We start from the raw sequence: 27088 nt of genomic DNA, 5'->3' as shown, positions 1-27088 counted from the left end.
TATCTAACTGTACTGTTAGTCCTTCAATTTCCTTTGATAATATCGACTCTTTTGATCTATTGCTTTTGTTTTATAGATGAGTACTGAATTCCATGGCCTCTAAAGGCACACTTAAAAGTGCCCCATACAATAAGAGGATCTGCTGTACCTATGTTATGTCTGAAAAAGTCAGTTATAAATTATTCTGTCCTAGTTCTAAACAATATATCATTTAGTCGGCTTTGATTAAATTTCCAATATCATCTCCCATGTGGAAATTCTGTAAGAGTAATATATATACCAATTATGTGATGATCCGACCGCATTCTGTCCCCTATCAACACATTTTAAACTTTTGGTGCGAGAGAAAGCATAAGACAGTAGTCAAGACTAGCTTGATTAAGCCTCCGCCATGTATATCTCAGGGTATTTACGTCTCCATATATCCACTAATTCCAATATATCCATGACATTCATGATTTCCTTAAGTGCCTGAGGGTGATAGTTAGTAGTGTGATTTCCTTTCTGGTCCATAGAGGTATTTAAGGCCGTATTAAAATCTCCCACCATAATAATAGAGTCTAGTAGAATGTATGCACACATGACTGTAAGTCGCTTTGGATAAAAGCGTCTGCTAAATGGCATATATTATTATTATTATTAGTGTTGTCTGTAGAGTTTATAGATTCTTATATATATTTTCAAAGAAGCTTGGATTATCATTATTTGGACCGTATATTTTAATTAGCCATATGTTTATTGTCCAATAACATATTTAAAATAATCCATCTACCTTGATGATCTGTTTGGACAATTTGCACATTTGGATCAAAATGACTGTTAATTAAAACCATCACCCCTTTTGAATTTTCTTTGCCCATGGGAGAAATATATTTTGCCTCCCCAGTCCTTTTCCCACAAACCTTAATCTAAAATTGTTGAATGAGTTTCCTGTAAACAATATACATTATATTCCTTCTCTTTTAGCCAGGTAAATATTGATAGTCTTTTCTTATTATCTGCTAAGCCATTACAATTGGAACTGGCTATACTTATTTCACTGCTTACCATAATGAGACACAACTTTCAGTTATATTTATCAAAATATATGTTTGTAAACGTACCATTAAAAAGTTACATGATGATTGATTGCATTTTTAGCTGTACCATGATATTTGCATTGCTACCAAGTAAACCTCCAATTGGTCCCCCACTATTCCAACCGCTAAAATCCTCCTCATCCACCCACTAAAATCCTCCTCATACCCCCGTATCCCATAGCCCTGAAAAGACTGGGATCCATCCTTCGAAAAGAGCACACAGTGACATTTACAGAACAGAAGTAGATCAACCGCCAAATGCATTTCCATCGCCCTCACCTCGATTTGTATTACATATAGCCATCAATATATATATATATATATATATATATTTTAAAAACCCTGTTTCTTATTTTCTATAATTAGCTATTAATATTTGTAGAAATGTAGGCAATTTATGCAAATGATTTTACCTCTCACCAGTCTCGACTTTACCAAAATTACATTATTGCAAGCAATTATTATATTAGCAAACGATTATTGTGAATCATCCTATATTGTCCCTAACATATTTTACTCCTTTGCAACATACACCCACACACTCATACACACTCAATCCTTTCCCCCCACACAACCATAGGCTCACATTCTCAACAGTTGCACCATCCCCAGAGCCAAACTCAAGAAAGGTCTTGATTTACAAATGCATATACAGTTGCAGCTGTATGGGAAGGCCTGCAAAACTGTCCAACAAAAAAAATGGGCAGAAATGGAGAGATTTTATTAACCATTTTCATGTCCTAGATGATGGAGGTCAAATGTACACCTTTCCCTGAAACACACACATAGCTATTTTGAATCTGTGTATAATGAAATCAAATAAAATAAAATAAAGTGTTATTTGTCACATACACATGGTTAGCAGATGTTAATGCGAGTGTAGCGAAATAAAATAATATGTACATAAAGATATGTGAATGAGTGATGGTACAGAGCGGCATAGGCAAGATACAGTAGATGGTATAGAGTGCAGTATATACATATGAGATGAGTATGTAAACAAAGTGGCATAGTTAAAGTGGCTAGTGATACATGTATTACATAAAGATGCAATAGATGATATAGAGTCCAGTATGTACGTATACATATGAGATGAATAATGTAGGGTATGTAAACATTATATTAGGTAGCATTGTTTAAAGTGGCTAGTGATATATTTTACATAATTTCCCATCAATTCCCATTATTAAAGTGGATGGAGTTGAGTCAGTGTGTTGGCAGCAGCCACTCAATGTTAGTGGTGGCTGTTTAACAGTCTGATGGCCTTAAGATAGAAGCTGTTTTTCAGTCTCTCGGTCCCAGCTTTGATGCACCTGTACTGACCTCGCCTTCTGGATGATAGCGGGGTGAACAGGCAGTGGCTCGGGTGGTTGTTGTCCTTGAAGATCTTTATGGCCTTCCTGTGACATCGGGTGGTGTAGGTGTCCTGGAGGGCAGGTAGTTTGCCCTCGGTGATGCGTGGTGCAGACCTCACTACCCTCTGGAGAGCCTTACGGTTGTGGGCAGAGCAGTTGCCGTACCAGGCGGTGATACAGCCCGACAGGATGCTCTCGATTGTGCATCTGTAGAAGTGTGTGAGTACTTTTGGTGACAAGCCAAATTTCTTCAGCCTCTTGAGGTTGAAGAGGCGCTGCTGCGCCTTCTTCACGATGCTGTCTGTGTGGGTGGACCAATTCAGTTTGTCTGTGATGTGTACGCCGAGGAACTTAAAACTTACTACCCTCTCCACTACTGTTCCATCGATGTGGATAGGGGGGTGTTCCCTCTGCTCTTTCCTGAAGTCCACAATCATCTCCTTAGTTTTGTTGACGTTGAGTGTGAGGTTATTTTCCTGACACCACACTCCGAGGGCCCTCACCTCCTCCCTGTAGGCTGTCTCGTCGTTGTTGGTAATCAATCCTACCACTGTTATGTCGTCCGCAAACTTGATGATTGAGTTGGAGGCATTCGTGGCCATGCAGTCGTGGGTGAACAGGGAGTACAGGAGAGGGCTCAGAACGCACCCTTGTGGGGCCCCAGTGTTGAGGATCAGCGGGGTGGAGATGTTGTTGCCTTCCCTCACCACCTGGGGGCGGTCCGTCAGGAAGTCCAGTACCCAGTTGCACAGGGCAGGGTCGAGACCCAGGGTCTCGAGCTTGATGACGAGCTTGGAGGGCACTATGGTGTTAAATGCCGAGCTGTAGTCGATGAACAGCATTCTCACATAGGTATTCCTCTTGTCCAGATGGGTTAGGGCAGTATGCAGTGTGGTTGAGATTGCATTGTCTAGAGGTTCTCTTTTTAGAGCCAGAAATGTCAATGATATCTGTCTTCCGGACTCTTCCTTTCATCCAAGAAGAACTTTATTTATTGATACTCATGTTTGTAATCATTAGACCCACATTCCTGTTTTCTCTCTCTCCCTGAAAATTTGTTAGAAATCTCCCTTTAATTAACCTCTCTGGGATCGTTCGGGACGCTAGCGTCCCACCTCGCCAACAGCCAGTGAAATTGCAGGGCACCAAATTCAAAACAACAAAAATCTCATAAATAATATTGCTCAACCATACAAGTATTTTACATAATTTTAAAGATACACTTCTCATTAATCCAACCACCGTGTCTGATTTCAAAAAGGCTTTTCAGCGAAAGCAGAACATATCATTATGTTAGGTCAGCAACTAGTCACAGAAAGCATTCAGCCATTTTCCAACCAAAAAGCAGAAATATAAAATTAATCACTAACCTTTGACGATCTTCATCAGATGACACTGCCAGGACTTAATGTTACACAACACATGTATGTTTTGATCGATCAAGTTTATATTTATATCCAAAAACCTCAGTTTACATTGGCGCCATGTTCAGAAATGCCTCCAAAACATCCGGAGAAATTGCAGAGAGCCTCATCAAATAACAGAAATTACTCATCATAAATTTTGATGAAAGATACATGTTTTACATAGAATTAAAAATAAACTTGTTTTTAATGCAACCGCTTTGTCAGATTTCAAAAAAGCTTTATGGCTAAAGCACAATATTCGATAATCTGAGAACAGCGTTCAGCCACAAAGCAAGCCATACAGTTACCCGCCAAATTGTGGAGTCAACAAAAGTCATAAATAGCATTATAAATCTTCACTTACCTTTGCTGATCTTCGTCGGAATGCACTCCCAGGACTCCCACTTCCAGAAGAAATGTTTGTTTTGTTCGATTACATCCATATTTATGTCCAAATACCTCCGTTTTGTTTGCGTGTTTAGTTCAGTATTCCAAAGGCACAATGCGCGAGCGCAAAATCCAGACAAAAAGTCAAGAGTTCCATTACAGTTTGTAGATACATGTCAAACAATGTTTACAATCAATCGTTGGGGTCTTTTTTTTATAATAAATCTTCAATAATATTCCAACCGGACAATAGCGTATTCATTACAGAGGAAAAAGAGGAACAACGCACCCGCGTGTCCGCGCAGTAAACAAGCGATTGGCCTCAGCCTAGTCCACTTGTTGAAACAGCTCTTATTTGACACCCTTTCACAATTAGAAGCCTCAAACAACTTTCTAAAGACTGTTGACATCTGCTGGAAGCCTTGGGAAGTGCAATATGGCCCCATAGACACAGCACATTGGAAAGGCAATCACTTAAATTAAACTACAAACCTCAGATTTCCCACTTCCTGGTTGGATTTGTCTCAGGTTTTCGCATACCATATGAGTTCTGTTATACTCACAGATATCATTCAAATGGTTTTAGAAACTCCAGCGTGTGTTCTATCCAATAATACTAATATTTTAGCATCTGGGACAGAGTAGCAGGCAGTTTACTCTGGGCACCTTATTCATCCAAGCTACTCAATACTGCCCCCCTGTCACCAAGAAGTTAATCACAATGACATCCTCAACTAACCGGTGCCCCCGCACATTGACTCTGTACTGGCACCCCCCTGTATATATTGTTATTTTTTTTACAGCTGCGCTTTAATTACTTATTACTTGTATCTCTTATACTTATCTGTATTTTTTTAAACTGCACTGTTGATTAGGAGCTCGTAAGTTCTGCAAGCAGTGAAATGCTTACTAATGAAATTTAATTTGATTTGAAAGATGTGAATTTTTCAATGAAACCTCAAACTTTTGCATCGCAAGCAGCGTGTTACAGAATCCCCTGCCCGAATGTGCTGTGGAACTACTTCCAGCATATGTGTTGTTGTTTATGTCTGGCTGGTGCCGCATACAGTGGTCTACCTTTAAAGGTTGCAGCACAGCTTGTGGGGTGCCACAGAATTCTATGGCACATTATTTAAGTATCAGCCATTGTTGACAACTTCTTGTGACTCTCAACCCCGGATCCGGGAGCGTAATCATCACCTGACACTAATTAGTATAATGTAACGGACATAAATCTTCCTAGAAAATCTTCCTGTTCTAGAAAATATTCATGAAATCACAAGTTAAATATATTGGAACACAGCTTAGCCTTTTCTTAATCACCCTGTCATCTCAGATTTTCAAATATTCTTTACAGCCAACGCTAAACAAGCATTTGTGTAAGTTTATCATACCTTATCAACCTTGTCACGAAAATCAGAAAAGCAATCAAATTAAATCGTTTACCTTTGATGAACTTCGGATGTTTTCACTCACGAGACTCCCAGGTAGATAGCCAAAGTGAATTTTTTCCCAAAATATTATTTTTGTAGGCGAAATAGCTCCGTTTGTTCTTCACGTTTGGCTGAGAAATCGCCCGGAAATTGCGGTCACCACAATGCTGAAAAATATTCCAAATTAGCTCCATAATATCAACAGAAACATGGCAAACGTTGTTTATAATCAATCCTCAAGGTGTTTTTCTAATATCTATTTGATAATATATCCGTCAGGACAATTAGTTTATCAGTAGGACCGATTGGAGTAATGGCTACCTCTGTATTTTACGCGAGAATCTCTCTCTGAGCCACCATGTGACCACTTACGCAATGTGGCCGCCTACAGAAATGCATAAAACTACGTCACAATGCTGTAGACACCTTGGGGAATACGTAGAAAGCGTAAGCTCGTTGATGGCACACTCACAGCTCAATAGGGACTCATTGGAACGCAACGCTTTCAAAACCTGGGGCACTTCTGGGATGGATATTTCTCAGGCTTTCGCCTGCAACATAAGTTCTGTTATACTCACAGACAATATCTTTACAGTTTTGGAAACGTTAGAGTGTTTTCTATCCAAAGCTGTCAATTATATGCATATTCTAGTATCTTAAACATCACGTTTAAAACAGGAACGTTTTTTTTTCTTCAAAAATGAAAATACTGCCACCTAGTACCAACAGGAGCTCGTTAATGCTAGTTTGACCTCCAGAGGGAATTTTTGAGAAGTTAAGTTAAGAGTCATGTTTACTGTAGCTGTTTTAGTGTAACTTACTTATTGGCATACAGGTGTCATGACTCTCTCTCTCTCCTGGGTGAGGATCAAAGGGATCCATCAGTTAGGCCAATGGCTGACAGATAACCAAACTCTCTCTCTCTCTCCTGGGGGAGTTGTCCTGGTATTCTGTCTTAACCTCTTACTCCTATCCCCTACTTTTTCGAACATTCTGTTAAAAATCGCGCAACATTTCAGCGCCATGCTACTCATGCCAGGAATATAGTATATGCATATGATTAGTATGTGGGGATAGAAAACACTCAGACATTTATAAAACTGGTTAAGTCACGGCTGTGACTATAACAGAACGTGTGTTTCATCGAAAAGCGGAGGAAAATCTGATCACTGAAAATGGGAAAATATATCCATGCGCCACTTGAACGTATTGTTGAATAGAAACCACATTAAATGGGGCCGAGGTTGCAATACCTACAGCTTCCACACGATGTCAACAGTCTTGTCATTTGCCTAGGATTTGTTTCTTGGTCAAACGGACACGAGGCAGCGCATTTCTTCCGGTCTCCGACCGGATATTTTGGTTGAGGTTTACCCGGACATTATTTCAAGACGTACAGCTATAGAATATACATCGCCTCGTGATCAATTTGATCGATTATTAACGTTTACTAATACCTAAAGTTGCATTACAAAAGTATTTTGACGTGTTTTGTGAAAGTTTATCGTCGACTTTTTTAATTTTAAAAAATGACATTACGTTATACGTTTTTTTCCTTGATCACACAGTCTTCATAGATTGATATCTAGGCTATATATGGACCAATTTAATCGGAAAAAAAGACCCAATAGTGATGTTTATGGGACATCTAGGAGTGCCAACAAAGAAGATGGTCAAAGGTAATGAATGTTTTATATTTTATTTCTGCATTTTGTGTAGCGCCGACTATGCTAATTATTTTGTTTACGTCCCCTGTGGGTATTTAGGGGTGTTGCATGCTATCAGATAATAGCTTCTCATGCTTTCGCCGAAAAGCATTTTAAAAATCTGACTTGTTGGCTGGATTCACAACGAGTGCAGCTTTAATTCAGTACCCTGCATGTGTATTTTAATTAACGTTTGAGTTTTAACAAGTGCTATTAGCATTTAGCGTAGCGCATTTGCATTTCCAGATGTCTAGATGGGACACCTGCGTGTCGGGTGGAGGTAAGAGGTTAACAACCGGATCATAAATTCCTGGCAGGAACTCTCCCTTTGGTTCTGCAGTATTGAGAAAGAAATGTGATGTGTGTAGAGAGAGACTTTGCCAAAACTCCAACATCCAAAAGTGGACAATGAAACAATATTTCTAACATAAAAAAGGGGGGAAATGGCTGGTGGGGACACAAACAATAATCATGTAATATAATTTATGATTTTGTGATGTTATTAAGGACAGTATAACATGATAACTGTAACTCTGAAGGTGTACACATTCTAGTTATCAGGTTGGCATCTAAATGTTGTATGAAATAAATTATTAAGTATGAGAATACTTTTGTGAAGATAAAATGTGATTTTTGCCTTCTAAATGAGATAATTGTTTTTCTCATGAACTTTTGCGAAGTGAGTAACCATGCCCAACTTGATGCAACACCCCATTTTTTACCCAAGCATAAAAGGACTCGTAACGAAATGTAAATTAGATTAAAACATACCGGGTTGCTGCCGGTGTGTGAAGACCAGTCTACATGCAGCGCGAGTTGAATACGTTACCAATGGTTAAATCTCTACAGACCAGACAGCGTGGAGCAGTGGCTACAAGGCTGGAAATGGTTAAAACTACAAGACCAGAAAATGGTAAGACCCTATGAAACTCTCGACGAGTGAAGAAGGTGAAGACTATACCAAACATTCTCAGTCTGCAGCTGGGTAATGTAAAGTAGTCTAGAACAATCTACACAGATGGGAAAGAAAAACATCTCCCTATCACCACTGTGTGATGACCCTCTGATGGATGCATTATAACGAACACTCCAGAACAAAAGAAGCCTATGTAGGACCTTGTGACCTCTGGTGGATCAAATGAGACATCAAACCACCACATTAACTTCTTATGGCTGTAGGGGCAGTATTGAGTAGCTTGGATGGCAGGTGCCCATGGTAAACGGCCTGCTCCTCAGTCATAGTTGCTAATATTTGCATATTATGTTGGGGAATAATCAGAATTAGTTGGTAACATAGGTAAGATGTATTATATTCATCATATGTTTGTAAGTTACTTCTCATCAGAATGTTATTTTTGTAGTATCTGTTCTATGTCAAGACTAAGTTGCTTGGGCCGGAGAGAGGGGAGAGGTCAAGAGTGTATCTCTTGGCTCCACAATGTCTGTGTGCCAGTCAGTGTGTCTCTGTGATCTTGTCAAGATAGGATGGATTTGATATATGCCTGTTGATATGGAGGATTTGTTTATGGTTCTGAGTTTGAGAAGAGAGCATAGTTTAGGAGACAAAGCTGAACGATAAATTATGCCTATGCTGTCTGGCTATGTGTGTCTTTTGCTATTAAAGGATCTCAGTTGCAATGTGTAAGGAACTCTCAGAGAATTCATTGATAGACACTTAATTGATCTGAGAGTCACAGGGTTGTGATAGAGCTCATATAATTAAAGATGGACTTTGATAACTAACTCTGACTTGTGTGTGGTTTGCGCTCATGATTTGGAAAATAGAGGAAATTTCCACGACAATTATTATTAGTATTGGATAGCAAACACTCTGACGTTTCTAAAATTGTGTATGTGAGTATAACAGAACTCATATTGCAGGCAAAAACCTGAGAAATTCCACTTCCTGTTTTTCATTTTTTCTGGTTCCTGGTTTCTGGCAGATTTTCAACCAAGCTCTCATTGAAATTACAGCGAGAAATGGATGAGTTTTCACTTCCTACGCCTTCCACGAGATGTCAAGAGTTCATAGAACTTTGTCTGACGACTCTAATGTGAAGGGGGGTCGAATGAAACAGGAAATAGTCACCACTGCCATGAGTTGACCATGCTTTCACCATGCGCATTCACACGGGAAGGACCTGCGTTCCACCGCTCATCTGAAGTCATTCTAATTCTCCGGTTGGAACGTTATTCAAGATGTATGTAAACACCATTCTAAAGATTGATTCAGTACATCATTTGAGATGTTTCTAGCTAATTGGACATAAATAACAGACATTTTCGAACAAATCAAGCGTTTATTGTGGACCTGGGATTCCTAGGACTGCATTCTGATGAAGTTCAGCAAAGGTAAGGAAACATTTATCATGTATTTTCTGGTTTATCTTGACTCCAACATGGCGGCTAATTTGGCTATTGTTCTGAGCTCCGTCTCAGATTATTGCATGGGGTGCTTTTTCCGTAATGTTTTTTTTTTAAATCTGACACAGCGGTTGCATTAAGGAGAGGTATATCTATAATTCCATTATCATCTACATTTATGATGAGTATTTCTGTTGAAACGATGTGACTATGCAAAATCACTTGATGTTTTTGGAACTAGTGAATGTAATGCGTCAATGTAAACTCAGATTTTTTTATATAAATATGATCTTTATCAAACAAAACATGCATGTATTGTGTACCATGAAGTCCTATGAGTGTCATCTGAAGAAGATAATTCAAGGTTAGTGATTAATTAGATTTCTGCTTTTTGTGACTGCTATATTTCGCTGGAAAATGGCTGTGTTTAATGTGGTTTGGTGGAGACCTAACATAATCGTTTGTAGTGCTTTCGTTGAAAAGCCTATTTGAAATCGGACACTTTGGTGGAATTAACAACAAGATTAACTTTAAAATTATATAAAATACATGTATGTTTTAGGAATTGTAATTATGAGATTTCTGTGGTTTGAATTTGGCGCCCTCTATTTTCACTGGTCGTTGTCTTATGGATCCCGGTAGCGGGATTGCAGCCATAACAACCCCTTTCCATTGTGTAACAAGCCGTCGTATCAGGTTAGTCCACTAGGGACTGTGTTCCATTGCATTATGTCAGTAATCAATCATCTATACTGTGTGTGTGTTTATGTATTTCTGTGTGATATTTTAGGTTAGTTAAAAAATAAATAATTAAGCCAATTTGTGTATCGCTGAATCGTCACTTAGGCTAGGGTTCGTGCAGATTTACGAGGTCAATGATGTTCAGAATGATGAGGTACTAATACATTAATATCTTATAAGATGTTAATTCGGGAGATAGTAACTCGTTAAATACGTTTTCCTGTGGTGCTCCAAGTTACTAATGAGTTAACTGTTACATGATTAATTAAAAGAACTGCAGGACAGAGACGAGAAAGGACCCTTAAATAATTAAACAATGTACTGTATAAACTGCAACATGTCAGCTAAAGCGATTGAATTCACAAATGCATTTGACTGTTTTTAATATTGGCTGTCAAACAAAAAAAAACAAGCTGGCTTGATGAAACTTTGTCCATTTTGTCTGTTCTCTTTGTTCGCAATGTCTTTTTATTTTAGATAACACAGTTACCATTAAAAAAACGAGCTGTTTAAAACCTCTCTAGGGTATGTGGGACGCTGGCATCCCACCTGGCCAACATCCAGTGAGATTGCAAATCGCCAAATTCAAATACAGAAATACTCATTCTAAAAATTCAGAAAAGATACAACTGTTTTACATTGTTCGATAATATGCATTTTATATCCATAAATCTCGGTTTACATTGACGCCATGTTCAGAAAATTCTCCAAAATATCCGGAGGAATTATAGAAAGCTACGCCAGATAACAGAAATACTCATCATAAACTTTGACTAAAGATACATGTTCTACATATAATTAAAGATATACTGGTTCTTTTAATGCAACCGCTGTGTCACATTTTTTTTTTACGTTACGGAAAAAGCCTAACATTGCAATAATCTGAGACAACGCTCAGACGTAACAATATTTCTCCGCCATGTTGGAGTCAACAGAAATACAAAATTACAACATAAATATTCCCTTACCTTTGATGATCTATCATCAGAATGTAGTGCAAGGAGTCCTAGTTCAACAATACATTGTTATGTTTCATAATGTTCAATTCTAGGGTCCAAGTAGCAGCATTTGCTACCACTTTCAGCTCACATGCCCAAAAAACTACTTCTGGTCGAGGATAACTTTGCATGAAAACTTCCAAAACTTCCAAAAGACATATTACAGGTCGAAGAAACTGGTCAAACTAAGTGCAGAATCAATCTTCAGGATGTTATAATCATATATATCCAATAGCATTCCAACCGGATCATTCGTTTTCATCTGGGGCTGATTGGAACAGCCGAAGCACTCAAAGACAAACAAAAATTGAATTATTTTGCGACACCAACTACTTTCCTTCCCATTAGGTCAAAGTTCACAGCAAATGCTCCATTACACTTTCTACTGAATGAGGACATCTAGTGGAAGACGTATGAAGTGTTTCCAGATCCATAACTTGTTGGGAAGGGAGGGGGCGATGACGTCAAAGTTGCCCCAACTTTCAGGATTTCAAAACTTGTTTGGAAGATTGCCTGCCCTGTGAGTTCTGTTATACTCACAGACATAATTCAAACACTTTTAGAAACTTCAGAGTGTTTTCTATCCAATATTAATAATAATATGCATATATTAGCAATTTAGGACAGATTTTGATGCAGTTCACTATGGGCATCCAAAGTGAAAATACTGCCCCCTATCTGTAAGTAAAGTCTCTCTTTTCGATAAAGTCTCCCTTTATATCCAAAATCCTTCTTTTTGTTCAAGCTTTTTCTTCAGTAATCCACAGGCTCAAACGCAGTCACAACAGCCAGACAAAAAAATCCAAATTGTATCTGTAAAGTTCATGGAAACATGTCAAACCATGTTGTTATTCAACCCTCAGGTTGTTTTTTGCCTAAATAATCGATAACGTTTCAACTAGACAATAACATTGTCAATATGGGGTGGCAGGGTAGTCTAGTGGTTAAAGCATTGGACTAGTAACCGGAAGGTTGCAAGTTCAAACCCCCGAGCTGACAAGGTAAAAATCTGTCTTTCTGCCCCTGAACAGGCATTTAACCCACTGTTCCTAGGCTGTCATTGAAAATAAGAATTTGTTCTTAACTGGGTTGCCTAGTTAAATAAAGGTAAAATAAAAATAGAAAAGGTAAACAAGAAAGGGACTCTTTCGGTCGCGTGCATGAAAAAGCTCTGTGACACGGCAGGGTCCACTCATTCAGACTGTTCTTTCTCACTCATTTTTCAGAACAAACCTGAAACAATTTCTAACGACTGTTGACATCCAGTGGAAGGCAATTTGAGTCCTAAGTCAATGGATACTGTAATGGCATTGAATAGAAAACTACAACAACAACAAAAAATCCCACTTCCTGAATGGATTTTTCTCAGGTTTTCGCCTGCCAAATCAGTTCTGTTATACTTACAGACACTATTTTAACAGTTTTGGAAACTTTAGTGTTTTCTATCCAAATAAACCAATTATATGCATATCCTATCTTCTGGGCCTGAGTAGAAGGCAGTTTAATATGGGCATGCTTTTCATCCAAAATTCCAAATGCTGCCCCCAACCCTAGAGAAGTTATTAATAAGGGTGGAGATTTGTGAGAGTTCAGGAGTATTGGAAAGGTGTGACTCCAGGTTACAATAGGCCATAAGTATACAGCAGATTGCCGATTGTCCTCACCTTGATTATCCTGTAACAACATACTGTAGCATGACCAGGATCTCTATTCATTTAAGTGAACAGATTAGGGCTTTCAGGAGGAAAGGAAAATCTACTAGAGACATTTCAAAAATACTATCATATTCGGATTATGTAGCTGAAATGTACAGTAGTTGAAATAAAATCTGCATTTTGAAAGAGTATTTTTATAATTATTTTATTAACAAAAGGATAAAGATGTTAATGAAAAAATACTGTATATTATATGCTTGATCCAACATTTTATTTAATTTTAATGCAGGGTTAATAATAATAATAATAATCGTTGGATAACAGATCTGCTCTCAGAAATCATTAAGAGGCAGGACTCTAGTTTCAGAGAAGAAAGACTCTCTCAGACTGAAAACACCTCCATTAACTCCTTGGCGCACGTTTTTGTCAACATCCACTGAATTTCAGAGTGCCAAATTCAAATTAAATTACTAAAAATATTTAATTTTCATGAAATCACAAGTGCAATATAGCAAAACACAGCTTAGCTTGTTGTTAATAACCTCTTGAGACTTGGGGGCAGTATTTTCATTTTTGGAAAAATAACATTCCCAAAGTAAACGGGCTATTTCTCAGGACAAGATACTAGAATATGCATATAATTGACAGCTTAGGATAGAAAACACTTAGGATAGAAAAATATTGTCTGTGAGTATAACAGAACTGATATTGCAGGTGAAAGCCTGAGAAAAATCCAACCAGGAAGTGACTCTTATTTTGAAACCTCTGCGTTCCTATACCTCCCTATTGAGCATTGAAATGGATATCAACCAGATTCCTTTTTCTATGGCTTCCCTAATGTGTCTACAGTCACAAGACACAGTTTCAGGCTTTTATTCTGAAAAATGAGCGTGAACGACAACATTGCGTCAGTGGTCAGCTGGTGGCTCTCAGAGTGATTTGTCCGTAATAGACAAAGGCGGCTATTGCTCCTTTCGCTCCTACTAAGAAGCCAATTGTCCCGGTTGATATATTATCGAATAGATATTTGAAAAACACCTTGAGGCTTGATTATAAAAAACGTTTGTCATGTTTCTGTCGATATTATGGATCTAATTTGTAATATTTTTCGGCATTGTCGTGACCGCAATTTCTGGTGCATTTCTCAACAAAACGTGAAGAACAAACGGAGGTATTTCGGCTATAAAAATAATCTTTATGGAACTAAATGAACATTTGCTGTCTTAACTGGGAGTCTCGTGAGTGAAAACATCCGAAGCTCATCAAAGGTCAGGTATTTAATTTGATTGCTTTTCTGACTTTCGTGACCAAGCTGCCTGCTGCTAGCTGCGCATAATGCTATGCTAGGCTATCGATAAACTTACACAAATGCTTGTCTTGCTTTGGCTGTAAAGCATAATTTCAAATTTTGAGATGACAGGGTGATTAACAAAAGGCTAAGCTGTGTTTCACTATATTTCACTTGTGATTTCATGAATATGAATATTTTCCAGTAAGATTTTTTGTCCGTTGTGTTATGCCAATTAGTGTAGTTGATGACAATTCTCCCGGATCCGCGAGGGGTGGTTCTAAAAAGTTAATCCACCTGGCGTGTCAGATTTCAAGAAAGCTTTACAGCAAAAGCTATCCAAGCTTTTATGTTAGGACATCTCTCTCAGCAGACGAAACATTACAAACAGCTAGCAGCAAAGAAAAGCAATAAAATGAATCACTTACCTTTGATGATCTGCGGATGTTTGCACTCACTAGACTCCCAGCTACACAATAAATGTTCCTTTTGTTCGATAAAGATTATTTTTATATCCAAAATACCTCAATTTGGTTGGCATGTTTTGTTCAGAAATCCACAGACTCGAGCGGTCACGACGGGGCAGACGACAATAGGTTATAGGTTTCAGGAAAAACAGCACTTCCTGGCTGGAAACTTTATAGTGTTTTCTATCCTAATCTGCCAATTTTATCCATATTCTAGATTCTGGGCCTGAAAATAGGCAGTTTCATTTGGGTACGTTTTTATTCCAAACATCAAAATACTGCCCCCTACACTCCATCGATAGATCAGCGTTCTCCCCCTTGTGATAGTTTGGTGCAATGACAGAATGCTATCATCTACCACTAACGGTCGCAGCATAAGCTCAAAACTTTCAAAGGAAGAACCACTGTAGTCTAGCTCTCCCCTCACTTGAGAATATCGATCAGCTCCAGTTCATGGCTTCAGCCAATCAAACTGACCCCATGCACCATGCACCCTACACTGACCCCATGCACTTATCATGCATCCTGTGATTGGTCAGATGCTCCTAGCAGTCTAGTTAATCTAGTCCTTTGCATGCTCCATCAAAAGTATACGTTTTAGCGCGGTCCTGAACCATGTTTTCTGGTCTGAGAACGTGAGTGGACATGTAGCCATGGGATGTGTAAACAAAGTAAGTTGTTGTCGATGTTGTTGTCATTGCAGTATGTGCAGAGTAGCATTATTCCATGTAGTTCTCATTCCTGTTATTACTTAGTTACTACTACTGATATTGTCTGCAATTAGTAGTCACTGTTTTACTTCATCCTATTTCCTATAGATTTAAATACAGTCCTTGCTCTTGAATGTTGGTGTGCAATATGCTATATACAGTCCTAGCCATTATTCTTTACTGTCCTATTGCCATGCTAGTCATTAATCTGGTGTTACTATGTAATACATGGTAATTATTAGGTCAATATTAGATACAATCTTTGTTGTTCTATCCCATATCCCATTCTATCGTACTGCATATTTCCATTCAAGCCAGTGTATTTATCTCCTGTATAGCAAATTCATTCTACAGTATCTCTGTTCCTGTCCGTTACAGAACCATCCCCATGCATATGCCCATGTTCATCTCCAGTGTGTATAAATAAAGTTCCTGTGTGTGTTAATTCTTTGGCTGCTCCCATCTAACTGTGTCAGCAAATACGCAGAGTGATAGCGGCTTACTGCTGTCCCCTGATACACATTGAAGAAGGTTAACACCATAACGTCTGTGTAACTTCCTCCCCTGCCTTCTATAAAAAGCAAGGAAAATTATATTAAAAAAATAAAAAGGAACTCTCTCCAAAAAGTAATTTTATTGTGATGACAAAATAACATATTTGTATTGACAAAGCAACAATACGCAAACTTTGCTTCTCCATCTATCACTTTTGTGCTTCACACAGACAAGGCTGTGCCTATCCTGTATCTAATCCATAGTCATACTTCATCCCAGAAGTTAAAGAGCCCTACTCAATCTGACCTCTCATAGACCCGCTATGATCTCCTGGGTGAGGTTATAATTGCCAGAGAGCGATAGTGATTTTGAAACAGATTGCTTAACTGATACAATAAATTTGAATTCAAAGACTTAAACAATCAATTTATCGCTATCTCAAGGGAAATTCGATGTGCTGTGAACATCAATGTGCTGCACATCTTATGAATCAAGTGTTTGCATCCACTGCAGATTTTGAAGAAAAAACAGGATTATTGAATTGGGGCCGAAAGTAATTAACACTTTTTGAAGCAGAAATAATAACCTGGTGTCTGTGAATGCCCAAGTCTCCTATGGAGTGACAGCCACTGAACACCAAACAGAATGCTCCCTTTAGTGCAAGAGATTCCAGAGCACAATAAAGAACCTTATCGGTGGCAGCTCATTTTGCACTATTTTGACTAAAACTTTTAACGGTAGATGCCACACTGCACACTCCCAGTGGAAGGAAAAGTAATTTTGTGTCAAGCCAGGAAAATCGCTCTAGTGGACCTCTTTGGGAAACGATTAAGAGTTCCTGTAAATGGCAACAATGTCAGTGATACCGTACGTAAGTGTGTTGTTTGTCTTTTGATTGTGTTTCTTCTTGTTTTCGTCACAGGCAATTTCATTTCTCACTCCTTTGGCTGTGATATTCGTGGTGAAGATCATTCGGCGGACAGATAAGACAGAAATCAAGGAAGCGTGTCTAGGTATGTATGTTTTTGAACCCTTGAATTGTCTCATCATTTTATTTGAACTGTTATCATTATTTACATCCTGCAGACATGCTGTGAGTATGATTAAATATGTGGTTGTAATGCAGGCCATACCACATCTCACATCCTGTAGGAGGAATAGTAGTTGTTAAGGTAACATCTAATGAGGATCCGTATAAGCAACTTTAATAAGGTTAATTACATAATCCTCCTTTCGTTCTTCATAGTCACCATTATCCTGAATCTGTGTTTTATTATGCCAATTTTTGGTCACACTATAAACAAACTACAACTTATAAAGGCTTTATATAGCATACATAAAGTCATCAGAAGGATGACATTTAAGCTTCACACATCATCTATAAGCGTATGTCATACTATGTATAAATGGTGGATAAAGTGTGACAGAACAGTGATGTTTTCTAATGCGGACTAGATGTGAAAGAAATACGGTAGGGTTGTGATGGCTGGTCTAATGTGTGGGAATGAAATCAGTGAGTTGATATGTCCATATTAAGTGCATATTATGTATTTTTGCATTACTGAGGCATAGAAATTGTGGGGGGGTGCTAAACTGACATATGGAATTGTTTCACGATGGTAATCCTATGGATCATTAAGCTATTTGATTTGGAATTTTATGAACCCTTTAGATACCACTCAAAAAAATATGGGGCGGCAGGTAGCCTAGTGGTTAGAGCGTTGGACTAGTAACCGAAAAATTGACAAGGTAAAAATCTGTTGTTCTGTCCCTGATCAAGGAAGCTAACGCACTGTTCCTAGGGCGTCATTGTAAATAAGAATTTGAGTTAAATAAAGGTACATTTTACATTTTTTAAATTATTTGATGAAATATAGATTTTTGCTTTTACTATTAAAGCCCATGTAAATACATTGAATAACACATTCATAAAAGGTTTTGAAGTTTCTGTCCTAAATCAAGGAGATATATGTACAGTATATATATGTATACTCATGTATATGTTTTTACAAATATTTGAACCTTTTTTGGGGGTAGGCCCAAACTACCTTCATACAGTACTTCCATTTGTTTAAAAAAAACGCTACCGGTTACTTTCAGACGAGTCCTGTGACACTTGTGAGGGTCGTAGAGCAAAACGGAGAACGCATCAGGTAACACTTTACATCAAGTGCACATTAATTAATATGTAACTAAATAGTAATACATGTACTTATAACACAGTAGTTACATGTAAACGTTTTAGAACACCTACTCATTCAACGGTTTTTCTTTATTTTTACTATTTTCTACATTGTAGAATAATAGTGAAGACATCAAAACTATGAAATAACACAATGGAATCATATAGTAACCAAAAAAGCGTTATACAAATCAAAAAAAAATCTGCCCGCTCGACCCTATCCCCTCCTCTCTTCTCCAGACCATTTCCGGAGACCTTCTCCCTTACCTCACCTCGCTCATCAACTCATCCCTGACCGCTGGCTACGTCCCTTCCGTCTTCAAGAGAGCGAGAGTTGCACCCCTTCTGAAAAAACCTACACTCGATCCCTCCGATGTCAACAACTACAGACCAGTATCCCTTCTTTCTTTTCTCTCCAAAACTCTTGAACGTGCCGTCCTTGGCCAGCTCTCCCGCTATCTCTCTCAGAATGACCTTCTTGATCCAAATCAGTCAGGTTTCAAGACTAGTCATTCAACTGAGACTGCTCTTCTCTGTATCACGGAGGCGCTCCGTACTGCTAAAGCTAACTCTCTCTCCTCTGCTCTCATCCTTCTAGACCTATCGGCTGCCTTCGATACTGTGAACCATCAGATCCTCCTCTCCACCCTCTCCCAGTTGGGCATCTCCGGCGCGGCCCACGCTTGGATTGCGTCCTACCTGACAGGTCGCTCCTACCAGGTGGCGTGGCGAGAATCTGTCTCCTCACCACGCGCTCTCACCACTGGTGTCCCCCAGGGCTCTGTTCTAGGCCCTCTCCTATTCTCGCTATACACCAAGTCACTTGGCTCTGTCATAACCTCACATGGTCTCTCCTATCATTGCTATGCAGACGACACACAATTAATCTTCTCCTTTCCCCCTTCTGATGACCAGGTGGCGAATCGCATCTCTGCATGTCTGGCAGACATTACATTTACATTTAAGTCATTTAGCAGACGCTCTTATCCAGAGCGACTTACAAATTGGTGCATACACCTTATGACAACCAGTGGAACAGCCACTTGCATCTAAATCTTGTTGGGGGAGAAGGGGGGTGAGAAGGATTACTTACCCTTACTTACCCTATCCTAGGTATTCCTTGAAGAGGTGGGGTTTCAGGTGTCTCCGGAAGGTGGTGATTGACTCCGCTGTCCTGGCGTCGTGAGGGAGTTTGTTCCACCATTGGAACAAACTCCCTCCCCCAGTGTGGATGACGGATCACCACCTCAAGCTGAACCTCGGCAAGACGGAGCTGCTCTTCCTCCCGGGGAAGGACTGCCCGTTCCATGATCTCGCCATCACGGTTGACAACTCCATTGTGTCCTCCTCCCAGAGCGCTAAGAACCTTGGCGTGATCCTGGACAACACCCTGTCGTTCTCAACTAACATCAAGGCGGTGTCCCGTTCCTGTAGGTTCATGCTCTACAACATCCGCAGAGTACGACCCTGCCTCACACAGGAAGCGGCGCAGGTCCTAATCCAGGCACTTGTCATCTCCCGTCTGGATTACTGCAACTCGCTGTTGGCTGGGCTCCCTGCCTGTGCCATTAAACCCCTACAACTCATCCAGAATGCCGCAGCCCGTCTGGTGTTCAACCTTCCCAAGTTCTCTCACGTCACCCCGCTCCTCCGCTCTCTCCACTGGCTTCCAGTTGAAGCTCGCATCCGCTACAAGACCATGGTGCTTGCCTACGGAGCTGTGAGGGGAACGGCACCTCAGTACCTCCAGGCTCTGATCAGGCCCTACACCCAAACAAGGGCACTGCGTTCATCCACCTCTGGCCTGCTCGCCTCCCTACCACTGAGGAAGTACAGTTCCCGCTCAGCCCAGTCAAAACTGTTCGCTGCTCTGGCTCCCCAATGGTGGAACACACTCCCTCACGACGCCAGGACAGCGGAGTCAATCACCACCTTCCGGAGACACCTGAAACCCCACCTCTTTAAGGAATACCTAGGATAGGATAAAGTAATCCTTCTCACCCCCCTTAAAAGATTTAGATGCACTATTGTAAAGTGGCTGTTCCACTGGATGTCATAAGGTGAATGCACCAATTTGTAAGTCGCTCTGGATAATAGCGTCTGCTAAATGACTTAAATGTAAATGTAAATGTAAAAAATATATTTTATATTTGAGATTCTTCAAATAGCCACCCTTTGCTCTGATGACAGCTTTGCACACTCTTCGCATTCTCTCAACCAGCTTTTCCAACAGTCGTGACGGGGGTCCAACAAATGCTGAGCACTTGTTGTCTGCTTTTCCTTAAGTCTGCAGTCCAACTCATCCCAAACCATCTCAATTTGGTTGAGGTTGGGGGATTGTGGAGGCCCGGTCATCTGATGCAGCACTCCATGACTCTCCTTCTTGGTCAAATAGCCCTTACACATGTGAGCGCGCCTTTCGTTATTTTTCCTTTATATTGACAACTCTATTGTCCGGTTGAAATATTATTGATTATTTAGACAAAAAACAACCTGACGATTGATAATCAACATCATTTGACATGTTTCTATGAACTTTACTGGTACTGTTTTGATTTTTCATCTGCCTGTTGTGACCACCTTTGAGCCAATTGATTACTGAACAAAATGCGCCAACCAAACTGAGGTTTTTGGACATAAAGAGGGACTTTATCGAACAAAACAAACATTTATTGTGCAACATGGAGTGTTGTGAGTGCAACCATAAAAAGATCAAAGGTAAGTGATTAATTCTATTGCTATTTCTGACTTCCATGACTAATTTACTTGGTTGGAAAATGTTTGTATGGTTTTGTGTGCTGGGCGCTGTCCTCAGATAATCGCATGGTGTGCTTTTGCTGTAAAGGCTTTTTGAAATCTGACACAGCGGCTGGATTAACAAGAAGTTAAGCTTTATTTTGATGTATTACACATGTGATTTTATGAAAGTTAAATATTTATAATAATTAAAATTTTGCGCTCTGCAATTTCACCGGATGTTGTCGGTGTCCCGCTAGCAGCACGCTTTTCCCAAACAGGTTTTTACATGGCAAGTCAGTTAAAAACAAATTCTTATTCTCAATGACGGCCAAGGAACAGTGGGTTAACTGCCTTGTTCAGGAGCAGAACAAAATATGTTTTACCTTGTCAGCTCGGGGATTCGATCCTGCAACCTTTTGGTTACTAGTCTAACGCTCTAAGCACTAGGCTACCTAAGAGCAATTTCTTAATTACAATGACGGCCTACCAGAAGGAAAAAGGCCTCCTGCGGGGACGGGGGGGCTGGGATTAAAAATAAAAAGTGTTTTAAAGGTCAAATGTAGATTGTACCTCATATTTTTCTACTGTATCTGGACCTTGTTTCAGAACTCTACCCATAATGCACTATTTTATGACAGGGGGGTAACCCAAGCAACAAAAGAATAAGGCTAACTTATGCGAGCTCAACGTTTACCATCTAACGCGACTTTGCCGGCGAGCCTGTGTTCCAATGTCTCCTTATATGGCTGTGAATGCACAAGGAATGAGCCCGCACTTTCTGTCGTTTCCCCAAGGTGTCCGCAGCATTGTGACGTATTTGTAGGCATATCATTGGAAGATTGACCATAAGAGACTACATTTACCAGGTGTCCTCCGTCGAAATTATTGCGTAATCTCCAGCTCCATGCGCGTTTCCATTTTCTTCAGAGGAGAAAGTCAACTGCCACGAATGATTTATCATCGATAGATATGTGAAAAACACCTTGAGGATTGATTCTAAACAACGTTTGCCATGTTTCTGTCGATATTATGGAGTTAATTTGGAAAAAAAGTTTGCGTTGTAATGACTTAATTTTCGGGTTTTTTCTTACCCAAAAGTGATGAACAAAACGAAGCGATTTGTCCTACACAAATAATATTTTTGGAAACATTTGCTATCTAACTGAGAGTCTCCTCATTGAAAACATCTGAAGTTCTTCAAAGGTAAATTATTTTATTTGAATGCTTTTCTTGTTTTTGTGAAAATGTTGCATGCTGAATGCTAGGCTTAATGCTATGCTAGCTATCAATACTCTTACACAAATGCTTGTTTAGCTATGGTTCAAAAGCATATTTTGAAAATCTGAGATGACAGTGTTGTTAACAAAAGGCTAAGCTTGTGAGCCAATATATTTATTTCATTTCATTTGCGATTTTCATGAATAGTTAACGTTGACCTGGTAATGAGCTTGAGGCTATAAATAGGATCCCGGATACGGGATTGGTCGTCGTAACAGGTTAAACAATCTCAGTCAAATCTGGTTATTAACACCAACACTGGTGATATTTTACACCATTGCATGTTAATGCATATGTACTGTGTCTTCCTGTTCTTGGGTCCACACACACCGCAACGCTTCGTGTTGCTAACGGCTGCAATCTAGAATGATGAAAACACTTAGTTCAGGAATTTTACTAACATCTCACTCACTAATTTACATATATAGTTACAGCGGGCCAAGGTAGGAGAGTAAGACACACATACACACTCAACAATATCACTCACACAAACTTCCGGTATTGGAGTTGTTGGTTCTGTGGGTCGGGCGGATGGGGCACCAGCTTTCTCCTCCTGAATCCTTCTCACGATGGCTGCTGAAGCTGGGATCCTTGGGATATGTTGGCTCCTCTGGATTTGAGGTATTACCAATGCCTTGCCCAGCTCCTCGAGAAAGAGCCATCTCCTCTTGAGCTTCTGTTTCAATCTGGGTTCAACGCCATCCAGATGACAAACCCGTGGTACGCCGAGATGTCCAAGATGCTAAAGAAAATCACAAGCGGCCACCGCGTGTTCTTCTTTTGCAGCTGTAGCCAGTCATCAGCGTGTCTAAATTGTCCACCCCTCCTTTTGTGACATTGTAATCTATTATGATTTCAGTTTATTGTTGTTCCTGGCCACAGATTCTCCCATCCCTATGCAGCGTACTCATTAACACCACATTTTTGCCTGTCCCGTATATACTGACATGTCCACCCACTTGTTCCACCCTGACCTGATATCAGCTAGATTGTCTCTCTGCCGCCGAGCTGGTCTGGTGTCTCTGTTATCGAAGCGGATAAATCCTTGAAATAATGGGATAGTATTCCAGAGACATTGTTGCATGAAAAAAAAAAGTTCTGACAGTTTGTGCATCCCACAGGGATTCTGTGGATTCCCCAGTGGATCTGAAAACACCAGCAAGGATAACAACCCAAAAGTAAATTAGTTTGGTCCATCTCTCTCAAAAAACACTTCTTCCCTTCAAATTAGTGCATTCCAGAATGATTTTCTGGATGGTGTCCGGGATGAACAGTTCAGAAGAAGACTTTATGTCCTGCAGATGAGTAACCACCATCTGCGTCGGCCCTGGTTGCATCCTTATCACATTGGCAGCCATGTGGCTGGTTCATTCCTTGGGCAAGTAATTCATTTTCACAATTTTTTTACATCCATATTTCTCCTCCTGCAGGCTGCTGATGAGCTGGTTGATGAAGGGCTGGTCCTGGGGCTGGCTGCTGACGGGTTGGTCCTGGGGCTGGCTGAATGTCAATCTCATCCTCTTTATCCAACTCATTGTCAGATTTTGACCTGACAGAGACATGATCCTCATATTCAGAAAATTCTTCATCTTCCAAAGTAAAAAGACTCTTTCCACGCTAGCTTCTGTCTCTGCAAATACTATTTATAAGGCCCTCTGAGCAGGAATTATTTTTGCCACACTGATTGTGGTAAGGAGCCACAGATGCAAAGCTATTTACTGCTTTTAGTGTCCCTCCCCCAATTTCACATGGCTGAGCTAGAGTGTGGAAAAATACACATTTTTCTTTACAATGTATCGAAATAATGTATTGTAATAACATTGTGCAGGTTCCAGCAAGACATTGTGTAAAGATAGCAAGAAAAGCAGGAGACAGGCAGGGAGACAGACAGGTTCTTGATACTATGTTGAAACAGCAGGCCCAGGGAGGCACACAAGCAAACCTTTTTGTTTAATTTTACTTGTTTTCACCGACACACACTTTTCCACACTTTATTACTCTCGGTAATATTACTCTCGGTAATAAAATGTGTAGGAGGGTCCACAGTGTGCACTCAATGACAATGTTTTATTTTACATGTTCTTCACAAAGGAGCCAAGGCCAATGTGGCTCAGGTTGAAAAAAGTATTAATTGTACAGTGCCTTGCGAAAGTATTCGGCCCCCTTGAACTTTGCGACCTTTTGCCACATTTCAGGCTTCAAACATAAACATATAAAACTGTATTTTTTTGTGAAGAATCAACAACAAGTCAGTTAAGAACACATTCTTATTTTCAATGACTGCCTGGGGACAGTGGGTTAACTGCCTGTTCAGGGGCAGAACGACAGATTTGTACCTTGTCAGCTCGGGGGTTTGAACTCACAACCTTCCGGTTACTAGTCCAACACTCTAACCACTAGGCTACGCTGCCGCCCCTGATGAGGGCACAAGAAAACCTATCACCCCTCAGGTGAGTGAAAATATTTGGCAAGTGTCCTCAGATCCTCAAAAAGTTCTTCAACTGCACCACCAAGAGCATCCCGACCCGGTTGCATCACCACCTGGTATGGCAACTGGTCGGCCTATGACCCCAAGGTACTACGAGGGTAGAGCATAAGGCTCAGTACATCACTGGGGCCAAGCTTCCTGCCATCCAGGACCTCTATACCAGGCAGTGTCAAAGGAAGGCCCAAAAAATTGCCAAAGAATCCAACCACCCTAGTCGTAGACAGCTCTCTCTGCTACCGCACGGCAAGCGGTACCCGAGCGCCAAGTCTAGGTCCAAAAGTGTTCTTAACCTTAATACTTATTTTCCACCATAATTTGCAAATAAATTCATTAAAAATCTTACAATGTGATTTTTCTGGATTTTTTTCCTCATTTTGTCTATCATAGTTGAAGTGTACCTATAATGAAAATTACAGGCCTCTCTCATCTTTTTAAGTTGGAGAACTTGCACAATGGTGGCTGACTAAATACTTTTTTCCCCCACTCTATGTACTGTATTTCTACACTATGAGGTTGGAATAGTACAATAAAATTGTGAAAATGATAATGCCCTTTTAACATCAAGGCGGTGGCCCGTTCCTGTAGGTTCATACTCTACAACATCCGCAGAGTACGACCCTGCCTCACACAGGAAGCGGCGCAGGTCCTAATCCAGGCACTTGTCATCTCCCGTCTGGATTACTGCAACTCGCTGTTGGCTGGGCTCCCTGCCTGTGCCATTAAACCCCTACAACTCATCCAGAACGCCGCAGCCCGTCTGGTGTTCAACCTTCCCAAGTTCTCTCACGTCACCCCGCTCCTCCGCTCTCTCCACTGGCTTCCAGTTGAAGCTCGCATCCGCTACAAGACCATGGTGCTTGCCTACGGAGCTGTGAGGGGAACGGCACCTCAGTACCTCCAGGCTCTGATCAGGCCCTACACCCAAACAAGGGCACTGCGTTCATCCACCTCTGGCCTGCTCGCCTCCCTACCACTGAGGAAGTACAGTTCCCGCTCAGCCCAGTCAAAACTGTTCGCTGCTCTGGCTCCCCAATGGTGGAACACACTCCCTCACGACGCCAGGACAGCGGAGTCAATCACCACCTTCCGGAGACACCTGAAACCCCACCTCTTTAAGGAATACCTAGGATAGGATAAAGTAATCCTTCTCACCCCCCCCCCCCCTTAAAAGATTTAGATGCACTATTGTAAAGTGGCTGTTCCACTGGATGTCATAAGGTGAATGCACCAATTTGTAAGTCGCTCTGGATAAGAGCGTCTGCTAAATGACTTAAATGTTAAATGTAATGAGCTGTTTGAATGAAATTTCAGCCAGTTTGGTGGGGTAGAGTTTGTGCCTGCCTGCTGACATCACCATGTGGTAAATTAGTTAATAGACTATAAGTAAGAGTTCGAAACTTGTCTGCCAATAACAGCTAGTTTTGAGTTTTCCCCTGCCCACTCGGGCTACACCCCGACAATCTTAGCAAACTTATTTCTTGAGAAATGAGTCTTTGCTAAGAAGATATTTTTGTGTCTTTTTACAATTTTATTTGAAAACAATCACAGCCAGAGATCAAAACATCTGCACTAGATCTTTAAGTAACCAGACCATTACTCCATACATTACATGTCATACTAAATGAAGGGATACATATTCTACATTGGTTTAATGGGGCAAAGCTGCCCATGGCCTCTGGAAAGTACCACCAAACATGTTTTACAAAATAGATACATGATGTCCCCATTTAGTGTGATTACCTTTTGCCGATTGCCTATGTCCCTTTGAATATATTATCTTCGGTCTACGTAGCATAGGGAGATGAAGTGGGCATAGATAATCCTTTATCTCGGGATCGTGGGAATTTAGAAATGGTAATGACCTTATTTTCACCGCAAATTAGTTTCACCAGGCATTGATTTCCCATAGCAGTGAGAGAGCAGTTTGAGAGAAACAGAAACAGGGTAGCGACAGAGAGACTAACCTCCACAAAACGTGGTGCAATTACCTATCATAGCATTTTGATGAGGCCTCGCTTTCATTCTTTCACTTTGTGTCCCCGGAGAGAGGGGATGGGAGACAGAAAAGGAGCACATTGTAATTAATGCTCATATTTTTGCCTCAGTTTACAAGGTAATTGAATTGGTCCAATGAACACTTTTAATTTCTACTCTCTCTGCTCGGCTGCACGAAGCTTGCCCAAATTAACAAGCTGTTTAATAACGACTCAGCCTTCCACTCCACAACCCAAAGAGAGATACATTTCATCGGCTGCACAGAGGACCATCGGTTATCAATCATGTCTATTTTACTCTTCACAGATGTTGAATTGTGCAA

The 27088-nt window shown here is 40.3% G+C and overlaps 1 protein-coding gene across 1 annotated transcript in view; it reads left to right on the top strand.

The window, feature by feature from the left end:
• LOC118369884 (phospholipid phosphatase 4-like) overlaps positions 1 to 27088 on the top strand; it is a 127840-nt gene that overhangs the window by 58507 nt on the left and 42245 nt on the right. The window contains exon 3 of the mRNA XM_035754656.2: positions 17007 to 17097. Coding sequence (XP_035610549.1) covers positions 17007 to 17097 — 91 coding nt within the window. The remainder of the gene's footprint in view (positions 1 to 17006; positions 17098 to 27088) is intronic.

Source organism: Oncorhynchus keta, chromosome 36 (assembly GCF_023373465.1).
Source record: "Oncorhynchus keta strain PuntledgeMale-10-30-2019 chromosome 36, Oket_V2, whole genome shotgun sequence".
In the NCBI taxonomy this organism is placed as follows: Eukaryota; Metazoa; Chordata; class Actinopteri; order Salmoniformes; family Salmonidae; genus Oncorhynchus; species Oncorhynchus keta.
This window is presented reverse-complemented; position numbering and strand designations above follow the sequence as displayed.